The sequence below is a fragment of the Ahaetulla prasina genome, chromosome 2, assembly GCF_028640845.1.
Source record: "Ahaetulla prasina isolate Xishuangbanna chromosome 2, ASM2864084v1, whole genome shotgun sequence".
In the NCBI taxonomy this organism is placed as follows: domain Eukaryota; kingdom Metazoa; phylum Chordata; class Lepidosauria; order Squamata; family Colubridae; genus Ahaetulla; species Ahaetulla prasina.
Window position 1 is genome coordinate 232,730,469 of NC_080540.1, and position 11,970 is coordinate 232,742,438.

General features: G+C 34.1%; 1 protein-coding gene across 1 annotated transcript in view; it reads left to right on the plus strand.

Annotated features, from left to right (window-relative positions):
• The window catches only part of PCSK5 (proprotein convertase subtilisin/kexin type 5), a 179,784-nt gene extending 169,035 nt beyond the window's left edge, over positions 1–10,749 (plus strand). The window contains exons 19-21 of the mRNA XM_058170467.1: positions 1,276–1,405; positions 3,002–3,117; positions 7,124–10,749. Coding sequence (XP_058026450.1) covers positions 1,276–1,405; positions 3,002–3,117; positions 7,124–7,239 — 362 coding nt within the window. The 3' untranslated portion in view covers positions 7,240–10,749. The remainder of the gene's footprint in view (positions 1–1,275; positions 1,406–3,001; positions 3,118–7,123) is intronic.
• Positions 10,750–11,970: the final 1,221 nt, after the last annotated feature.

Here is an 11,970-nt window from a genome sequence, read left to right on the forward strand (position 1 = left end):
GGTATGTCTAGTCTGATGAAAAGAAGGACTAGGGATGACATGATAGCAGTGTCCTAATATCTCAGTGGCTGTCACAAAGAAGAGGAGGTCAAGCTATTCTCCAAAGCACCAGAGGGCAAGACAAGAAGCAGTGGATGGAAACTAATCAAGAAGAAAAGCAATTTAGATCTAAGGAGAAATTTCCTGACAGAACAATTAATCAGTGGAACAACTTGCCTCCAGAAGTTGTAAATGTTCCAACACTGGAAGTTTTTAAGAAGAGAAGTTGTATAGGGTTTCCTGCCTAAGCAGGGGGTTGGACTAGAAGATCTAGAAGGTTCCTTCCAAATCTGTTGTTCTATTATGATAGGGAAAGAAGTTTCCATCATTCCAGAAGAAAAAAATATTTCACATTATATTTAGCGTGAAGAATGTTTTCAAGTTGCTTACAAACATTTTTGCAAATGTATGTATTGTCCTGATTAATCATGCATTAAAAAAAGCTTTGGTATATAGAACAGTGGTAGTCAACCTGATCCCTACCACCCACTAGTGGGCGTTCCAGCTTTCATGCTGGGCGATAGGGGTTTTGTCCAATACAGAAGCACTTTCCTTTTTTAATTTAATTGACTTTTAAAAAATTCATAGCATTATTATTATAATCCATAAATGTATTTTTTATTCCTCTTAGATATTAGCAGATATTATCTAAATCTCCTTTTGTTTTTTATGTAGTTTACAAGGAACAAGATGTGTTATACGCTGTGAAGCAGGCAAATATTATAATGGCAGAGACTGTGAGCCATGCCATCATTCCTGTGCTTCTTGTGAAGGTACTTCTAATATTATTTTTGTTAACTAAATAATTTATGCCTTCCTTGCAACAAAATAGAATAAGTAAGCTTTGTAGATACACAGAATACTATTATAATATGAAACACAGGTTGTCATTAGGCCATGCTTAGATAATACCCACTGATCACAGTGTGAACAGCTTCAGTATGTACGGTAGCTTCTCCCTCTGGGATAATAGAACTATTATCAACATTAGCAAGAAAAACAAATCTAAAACAAACTAATAGTAGTTCTAGCAAATCAGTGAGACTATGAGGAGAAACTAGCAGTATAATTGGATGAGCTTGAATGTCTTTTTAACATTCTTGTTTACATGGAAGAATACCACTTTTCATCCCAACAAATTAGTAATCACACTAAATTATTTAGTGAATATTCATTATCTATGCTTTATTGAGGATACAGCACTGTGTTATCATTTTTGTTTTGTTGGCTTTTGAGGCCCAGGAGCAGATGCTTGCATCAATTGTACAGAAGAGTATTTTATGGAGAATGGAAAATGTGTGGTCGCTTGTAGCAATGGCTACTATTTGGATCATTCATTAGAAAATGGATATAAAACTTGCAAAAGGTAAGTGGTCATTATAAGCTATGTCACATTTTAAATCAGATGCAAAAATTGACCCATTTTATACGTGAACCATAAAGGAACGATAAAAGTGACTCAGTGGTTATGACATTGGTGGCAGTTAAGAAGCAAAAAGAAAATTGCCTTCTAAAACTGACAGGCTGAGGAACCCTGACAATTGGGTTTTTCGGCTGGAAAGCCAGCAGCCCAGGTTTGACACTCAAACACCATGTAATAGAGTAAGCTCCTGTCCTTGCCCCAGCTCCTGCCAACTGAGCAGTTAGAAAGCATGCAAATGCAAGTAGATAAATAGGTACCATTTTGGTGGTAACAGCACTCCATGATATCATGCTGGCCATATCACCATGGAAATGTCATCGGACAGTGCTGGCTCAATGGCCTTGAAACAGAGATGAGCACTGCCCAATATAGTCAGCAATGATTAGCAGAGTAAAATCCAAAGGAGACTCCTATATGTGAACCATAACTAAAAAACAAACTGTCCCACTGAAAAGGAATTCTATTTTCTAAAAATAATTCCTATTACTAAACTTTAATTATCCAAACTTATACCTAGCATTAGTAGCAATTTTCACTCAAGCTGTATTAATGAAGCTTCTGGGTATCCAGAATCCTTTGAAATATTTCTAGGACATATTTAAGGGCACAAATCCTTCCAAGCCAAAGTTAAGATGGTGGCAGAGAGTTAATGCATAATTTTGTGAGGTGTGAAAATGTGGTTATGCTCTATGGTGAAATTTTACAATGACCAACAGCCTTACCATATACAATTAGTCATTCACAGGTGAGAATTCTTCCCCATCAATTTCATTTTTTCCCATCCATAAACCATGGGTTGAGACGCATCATGGAATTGGTTGTCTAGCTAAAAAGGAGGGAAAATGAGAGTAATATATGTAAATGCTTTCTAGTCCCAAAACAGACATATAAAAGGGAAAATGATTACCGTATATACTCGAATATAAGCCGATCCGAGTATAAGCCGAGGTCCCCAATTTTACCCCAAAAACTGGGGTAAACTGGGGACTCAGTAGGTGGGAAAATGAGGCACCTACCGGTTGAAACCCTCCTCCCTCAGCTGAGAAGGCTGGCGGCTCCCCGCCCGCCCTCTCACTGCACCGGCAGGGCTTCCGTCCGGTAAAATGTGAAAAAGAAGAAAAACTCGGCTTATACTCGAGTATAAGCGTATATACTCGAGTATAAGCCGAGGGCTTAAAAAAAAAACTCGAGTATAAGCGTATATACTCGAGTATATACGGTAACTGAAAATTCTGAGCAGCCAGATTATTTGGCACGGTCACTAAGATTATAGTTAACCGTGTGGAAATGTTGGTAACATACAGAGTTTTCTTTGTGTATGATTAGCCTTCAAGATCTCAGAAGTGTAAAACAGGAGCAGATAGGTTGGCTTATGTGATTTAAATGTTCATGCCATGTTATTTTCTGGGTTAGCATCTACATTTTAGAATCTTGTAGTAATTTTAAATATGAATCAAATTAAGCAATATTTGATTATAAGAGAAATAATCAACCTTGGTCCTATGTATAACTTGCTGGGTTGCTTTTATTTTCATTAAGATGTGATGTCAGCTGCTTTGGGTGCAGTGGTCCAGGAGAAAGAAACTGTACAAGTTGTCCAAATGGCTACATCTTAGATACAGGTCTCTGTGTACTTGGTCTTGTCTGTAAAGACGGTGAGTGCGTTTCTCCAACTAATTTTCTGATCTTGCCTCTGTTTAATATTGTTTGGACTTTAAAAAATAATCTCAGGAAAGCTGAACTCCTTTATTGTTTTTTATGTAGTTTACAAGGAACAAGATGTGTTATACGCTGTGAAGCAGGCAAATATTATAATGGCAGAGACTGTGAGCCATGCCATCATTCCTGTGCTTCTTGTGAAGGTACTTCTAATATTATTTTTGTTAACTAAATAATTTATGCCTTCCTTGCAACAAAATAGAATAAGTAAGCTTTGTAGATACACAGAATACTATTATAATATGAAACACAGGTTGTCATTAGGCCATGCTTAGATAATACCCACTGATCACAGTGTGAACAGCTTCAGTATGTACGGTAGCTTCTCCCTCTGGGATAATAGAACTATTATCAACATTAGCAAGAAAAACAAATCTAAAACAAACTAATAGTAGTTCTAGCAAATCAGTGAGACTATGAGGAGAAACTAGCAGTATAATTGGATGAGCTTGAATGTCTTTTTAACATTCTTGTTTACATGGAAGAATACCACTTTTCATCCCACCAAATTAGTAATTACACTAAATTATTTAGTGAATATTCATTATCTATGCTTTATTGAGGATACAGCACTGTGTTATCATTTTTGTTTTGTTGGCTTTTGAGGCCCAGGAGCAGATAGGTTGGCTTATGTGATTTAAATGTTCATGCCATGTTATTTTCTGGGTTAGCATCTACATTTTAGAATCTTGTAGTAATTTTCACTCAAGCTGTATTAATGAAGCTTCTGGGTATCCAGAATCCTTTGAAATATTTCTAGGACATATTTAAGGGCACAAATCCTTCCAAGCCAAAGTTAAGATGGTGGCAGAGAGTTAATGCATAATTTTGTGAGGTGTGAAAATGTGGTTATGCTCTATGGTGAAATTTTACAATGACCAACAGCCTTACCATATACAATTAGTCATTCACAGGTGAGAATTCTTCCCCATCAATTTCATTTTTTCCCATCCATAAACTATGGGTTGAGACGCATCATGGAATTGGTTGCCTAGCTAAAAAGGGGGGAAAATGAGAGTAATATATGTAAATGCTTTCTAGTCCCAAAACAGACATATAAAAGGGAAAAGCCATAGTACAACTACTAGAAAATGGTCACCATAAGTATCTATGCATAAGGTGTACCTTCTTTTAAATTTATTATCTGTCTTTCCAAACCAAAGGAATCTTTGATTAAATTATATTGTCTATCTATCTTAAAATAGAACAGAATGTGGCTAAATTTGGATTTTGGGGGAAAAGTTGTCTAAATAAATATTTGAAAATGTGCCAAATCTAACCAATGGAAAAATCCAGAAAAAAATTCTACTAACTTATAAATTTCTTGACTTTTCCCTTACGGTCAGATGATTAGAGCAAAATTGCTGTTAAGAAAATGGGGGAAAGCCATGCACTCTGCTTTTTCTTTATCTTGTAAAGATATACTGAGATAGTGGAACAAGCAATAACTTATAGTTGGTTTCATTAGTATACAGAGTGAGTCAGCTGTAATAAAGATACATAGTGGTGTAGCAGACCATAGTGCATCTTGTTAAACCCTAATCAGCAAACAGTCCAAGTTTACTTAAAAGAGTCTTAATTTTGCCTTGTTCAAATGTCAGCAAGCACCTTGGAATAAGCATCAAGTAGATTAAAGAAGCACACTACTTTCAGGCTAAACAGTACAACATTTCAGCTTGTTTTAATGATGTGTAAAGTTTGCATCGCTCTTTTCATTTGAAATGCTTTTGTGTCTCATCTGCAGTTACAACTGCTGCTACACTCAGTTTTTTGTATCACCTACTATTGTATGCTACTTGCTTTTCTTCTTCTTCCTTTCATTGTAGCTGAATGGTTTTTGACAACTTATCAATGGACTGTGTGAACTGTGATTTTTTTTTAAAATCTCTGTTCCTCTTCTGATTGTTTTATATCCTGTCCAGGTGTTCCCTTCATGATTTGTATCCAACTACAATTTCCTCCAAACTGAAATACTCCATTCTAAGATGTCTATTATTTTATTATTATTTTTTATTTTTTATATTTATATCCCGCCCTTCTCCGAAGACTCAGGGCGGCTTACACTATGTTAGCAATAGTCTTCATTCTATTTGTATATTTATATACAAAGTCAACTTATTGCCCCCAACAATCTGGGTCCTCATTTTACCTACCTTATAAAGGATGGAAGGCTGAGTCAACCTTGGGCCTGGTGGGACTAGAACCTGCAGTAATTGCAGGCTGCTGCTGTTAATAACAGACTGCATTAGCAGCCTGAGCTGCTCACATCCTGGCTATTGCTTCTCTTGACATTCTCAGAATAATTTTAAACTATATTTGGGGGTGAAGTGAGGAGTTTCCTGATACTTAAGGAAACCTATGACTTGGAAATCAAATTACTTAAGCCACAGTAAACCCTCAATTAAAACCCTTTAGGAGATCTCCAATGCAACAGACAAAATTTGTCCATAAACTTTAAGTTTCTGTACATGGATAAAATCCCTTTTGCCATTTATGAAACTATAATATGCATAAAATACATGAAATATGCTTGTATAAAAGACATTTGGATTTAATGGCTATCTGCTTTTATGGCAACCCCATTCCCCACTGGTCTGCTAAATCAAGGGTTTACTGTGCAACTGCAAGATTTTTTTATGATCGCAGTAATATATGCAGAACTCTGAATTTACAGAGGTCTGCATGATGTCAGGCCTCTGCTTGTGTTCCCTTTTGGTTTAAGTAGCATTCAAAATGTTGAAAGATTCTTAACAACGTAATGATTTCAATATCAATGACAATATACGCAGGTGCTGTCGAGAGCATCTTTATGTTAAATGAGTTTTACAGCATTTGCCACTAACAATGAATTTAAGAAAACAAACCTCCAGTGAGAAATATTTTCATGCACATCTTAGTTTCAAGGGTGATTTTAATTTTTTTTCTATCTCATTATTTCATAGTTCTCCTTAAAAAGCATGTTTAAAATAACATCTTTTTATACACAGTAAAATTGCTAAACCAACCAAGTATTGCAATATCCCTTTAACTGACTGTTTGGAAAAAGTGCTTAGCAGCTTGGATTGTGTTAAACAGATTTATCTGAATGTGGGATTGGACTTAAAATCAGACTGAAAACTCATGTTCTTTACAAAGACAGGATAATAGTCAATTTGCCCTTTGAATCCTCCCAACTGCAGCCTTCAATCGCTCTATAGTAACCCCTATAACCTATAGGGGTTGAGTGGGTCATAAGGAACTGTTGGGCTAGAGAAAATCTATTTCCACTGGCAAATGCTCTTCCATTGGCAGCTGCTTATCTCTGAATTTTCTCCAAAGTGAATGATCAAAGAATACAGTCCACCCAACTTATTTATTGCTTTTTCTCTTAAATTGTAGGAAAATCATGCATTAGACCCTGAATCAGACTAAGATTTTTCTCCATAAAGTAACAAGTGAATAAATTTTTAAAAATGATTGTGATGCACATTATAATAAATCATGCTTTGCAATTGCACAGTGAGCACAGGAATCTTCATAAGCATTTTGGGGAGCACACACAAAAAAATCAGAATACTATTCTATTAAATTTTTTATGATTTAAAATTATACGTACATTCTTGTGTGTTTCTGTTTAGTGCTCTTTTTTAATTCATAATGCTCAATAAGATATCTCTGACTGCATTTTTCACTGTTTTCTAATACTTCTTTTTCTGATCTTTTTTTTTTCTTCTTACATAAATGGATACAAATCACTCCTTGCTACAACACAATATATTTTCCTGAAAACAAATGCTGTTGTGACTGAAATTCCTTTTGATGGAAACCCAATTTCCTATTTGCTACCTGCTCCTGAATGATCTCTTCTATCAAATTTGCCTGTCTGACCAATTAAATCTTCCTCTACTTGACACCATGCTGTTCAAAACTCAACCTCCTTCTACTCTCTATGACCTCCTGAAGCAACGGAAGAGTCTTGGGCAGAAGGCGGCTTCTGTATGCTAGTGAAAAAGAATAATCTTTGCCAGCGGAAAGTACTTCAGCAACTTTGCTGCAGAACATGTACACTAAAAGGTTGATTTGGCTTCTCTCCAGGCATTCTTGTTCCGGTAGACTTATAGATTAATCCATATTATTAAAAATGGGGAAACCCACCCAAAACCACCTTTTTTTTCCTCCTCTTTCTCTTTCTCCCCTTTGGGGAGGCAGTGAACTGTATATTGGAACTTAAAATATAAAACTACAACAAGCCTACCTTTCATTACTGGGTGTTTCAGAACAAAACATCTGGGATCACTGTGTCAGTAGGGTGTGACCAAAGCATTTGATGCCAAATTAAAGTCATTGGACTGCCTGTCAATTTAAGGACATGCCTGGATATACTTTTTTTGACAAAAATCTGCTTTTCTTTTTTTTTCCTGCTTGTTTCCCTTGAAGATGTGTAGAGTGCGCCAACAATACAGCACAAGTTTACAATGGATTAAAACAAAACAAAAAACATACTCGCATTAGTCTTTTCTTTTTTGTCCTCATGTAATAAGAATGAGAAGAACTCTGAAAAGAAATAATATTTTTTGTTGGAAGCTCATACTCTGCGTGCATTATAGTGGTATCTGTATTTTTTTTTTTAGTGTGTTCGTATGTTGGGTATCATTTGCTTGGATTCATTTTATCACATTGCTAAATTCTCCAACAGCTTTTCAGAATTCTGGCCAGATCAACCAGTATGTTTTTTAAAGACACATTTCGAAGTTTTAGGGCTTCATTCTGGTATGAATAAACTCTGAAAGATGCAAGTACTCTTCCCTTTTTAAGTGTAGCTTTTATACTTGAAACTGGAATCCACCAATATCCATAAGACAGAGTGTATACTTTTAAAACTTTGATACCAATATATTTCTTTGGATATGGGCCATGACTTCAGATCAGGCAAGTTAAACATAAAAATTAAAGTAAATAATTTTAATAAATAAAATCTAATTTAAATGAATGAAATAGTCCAGGGGTGTCAAACTGGCAGCCTATGGGCCGGAAGTGTCACACACAAGCCACGCCCACCCCAGCTCCTCAAAGGGGGAAAACATCACGATACGTCACATGACAGCAACGTGATGCTGTAAGTTTGACATCGTGAAATAGTCTATTAGGAATCAAAAAGCAGTAAATAGCAATCAAATATCAGTTCATATAATATACATAGAAGAATATGGGACCAAATTAATTTCAATCTTAAAACTATCTTCAACAAAAATGCATACCATACATCAGTTTTAAAAAAAGAACTTTCCAAAAATCTGTTGATAATTCTTTTTACATATTTACTTTTACATGCCTTTATGTTTATCATTTATTTTCCTTTAGCTAACATTAGATCCTTTTGTTGATACTTTCTGAAACTCACATTTTTCCTACCAAATGTTTCGTACATTTATTAAAGTGTTATGCATACATGGATATGCCAAATACTCCACCAAATAGTATCATGTTTAGTTTTTGCGGTAAAATAAGGCCTATAAGCAGAGCTTGCAGGAGGGTTTTTGCATAAAAGTGAATAAAATGAACACATCCACAATCACATATCCAGGTATTGATTTCAATATCCCTTCAGCAAGTAAATATGCATTGGCTCATACATAGGTTATTTTATATGTATAATGCTCAATACATTCATGATATATTGCTTTCTGAACAAAGAGTAAATTCTCTGGATTTCAGCAATTGTGAAAAACAAATAGATATGAAATCCAGCATTCAATGGTACTACTATAAACATTTGTGTGATCTATACCTATAACTGGAATTAATATACTAAATCAAATTTTACTCTTAATGTGCATGCATTATCAGTATTCCATCAAGAGTGAAATAACTTGTTATTATTGTGCAATAATAGAAAACTTAAAGCCTAAAGCTTTTCTGCTACCATATAATATGTAGAGAAAAATCCCAAAAATAAGTTTCAAATGTCATACTATATTTTCTATATTCTATTTTAATACTGAAAATAGTATTAAAATATAATTTGTGCATTTTAATTAATACTCAAAACATTCATGTATCAGAAAATATAAGATAATTCTGCCATTTTAATTGTTTTCACTGTATATAGCACAGATCTATATGAAATAAAAATGTGTTTATTTATCCTGAGAAAATAGGACTTCCTGAACATTACAAATTATATAGAAATGAATCTCTTTTCAATATAAATAAATATACACAAAAATCATCTAGCTCACCATCAAATTATTTAGAAATAAATTTCTTTTAAGATTAAAATGAATAATTATCACCTTGAAAACTCATTTCATTTAAAATCTTCAGTATTTATTATTATAACTTGAAACATTTAACAGACCAGCAAAAACATAAAGATGTTTTGATACTGTCATTCATGGTCTCAAGAGTATTTTCACTATTTTTTAGGATTTGCACAAAATCTAGCCAGCTATCTTTTTTTAAAATTTATATTCTAGAAAAAGGTAGATGAAAGAGAAATTCTAGTGTGCTTAACATAGTTACAAAGTACACAATCCTATGCTATTTTAACAAAATTTCAAATGGAGAAAAAAACTTTTCTTAAATATACTAAAGACCACACAATCTGAAAAAGGCATTTGTTTAAAACAAATTCTAGACAATGTTTATTTCTTTTTACCATCTTTCTTACTCTAAAACTTAAACTAAGATCTTAAAGAGATGGCTTCAATAAGGAGATAAAGGAGAAGTTCAAAGAATTTGGCTGGAGTGAAAAACAGAATCCATGAGAAGACAAAGCTCCTGCATAGTAATATCCTACAGCTGAGGTGGAATATTTTTGACTTGGAAATGATTGGTAAAAATGGGAAAAGGTCAAATATGCTACTCTGGTCTAGCTGTGTATGAATTTCTTTGAAATTAATAGCATTTCAATTAATCACTCACTGTCTATTCTTTTTCAAAAGTAATTAAGTTTTATGTAAGTTTATGTAAATTGGGCGGTGGCTTGTACTCTGAGAAGACATAGTAAGCATGATATGGTTAGTGCCACTCATACCCAATTTTCAAAAATTCTCATAACCCTGTTCTAGTTGTATTATTACTGGATTGCCTCATGACAAAGAACTAGAAAATAATGCTTCCACGATTTAAGTTAATGGTATAGATATATTATATAAGTAAATATTATGCAACACATACACACATGCAAACACATCCGTGTATGTGTGCTTGTGTATCTCCAAATTGTGATATAATATATTAAGTTGTAAAGATTTTATTTGGATACTTTAAAATGCTTTTAAACTAATATAGAGGAGAATTTAATTTTTTTAAATACTGACATTGTTAAATCCAGATACATTTTACTGAAAAATACTGTACATCTGTAAAACATCCAGCTGTTATTTGTAAAAACAGGTAGTATTGTAATTGTTATTGGCCAAAATCAATGTTATTCTACATTTTATTTTTTCTATTAAATTAACCTTTTCTCCATCAGCCTAGTAAAGCACATTTATGACATATATGTGTCATAAGCATATGACATATATATTCTTTTGCTTAGATGTTACTTTTTTTGTGTTTTTCCCTTCTGTCATTTTTTTTTAAACAAGTAATTTGGTACTAAACAGAAATTGCTTAAATAAACTGAAAGAATGTTTTATAGTAAACTATTGGTCTTGGGATAGAAGAATATTCAGATCTCTTATTTATTTCCAAAGGGACAGAGGCATCAACAGTAATGTTGTACAGGACATAGAATCAATTTTGAGAAACCTGTAGTCATTCATCAAATTTGCAACTTAATGAAATGCTGTAGTCTTTGTCACCTTATTTTGAATTTGTGTCCCAACATTGTTCTCTTCCAGTGGGAGAATAGAATTTATCCATGGAGCATCCAATACTTCATACAAATGAACATACAAAAGTATGGTTCTTCAAAGCTGTGCGGTAATGTCTATGCCACAGTAGGATTTAAACAATTATGGGCAAGGGCCAGATGTTAATAAGCTTAAAAACTCAGTGCTTATTCTAACATACACAGAAATTAATTGCATGTCTGAATTGACCTCGAAGCTCTGCTTCAAATTGGTGAAATTTTTTTAGCAATTAAAGTTTATATGAAATGTCACACCTCTTTTTAATTGGAGAGTGAATGTCCTTCACCATGACAATGAATAAAGCCCGGGCTCCTAGGTTGTAAGTAAAACAGCCCTATATGCTTCACAGCATCACTATCTATTGCAGCCTCACAAACCACCATCTAAATAAATGCATAAATGTAGTCAGGTAGAATTATATACCTATTAGCTAAGGCGGCAACAGCTTGAATCAGAAACAGAAGATCTAAGTGGTTTAGCTATTTTAACAACAACAAAAAAGTCAATAGAGAAACAATGAGAGATTTTTTTTTCTAGATTCAGCATGGAATGAACAAATAAATTTATCGTTAAAAAACCAGTCTCACATTTCTGTAAAAGCTGGTGACTAAACATCAGCAGGTAGGGTCATTTGGTCTGCTGGTGAGTATATCTGATCTCTGAGCAATTCCACACAAGTCTGACCTGGCATTCTGATTATGTCCTTTTACCCACTGCTGAAACCTTGAACCTTCTTCCTGGTTTCCTTCATTTTATAGACCCCTAATTATTTGTAATTGCTAAGTAACTTTATGTCCCCAAAGCAGAATGAGGGACAGAGGCAGAGAGAAAGAGACAGCTCCAAATTATATTGGGAAGTTATGAAAATATATTTTCACAAAATATAAGCATACATTACAATCTCTCAGCTGGTACTCTACTCTGAGCAACATAGATTTAAAGAGGACC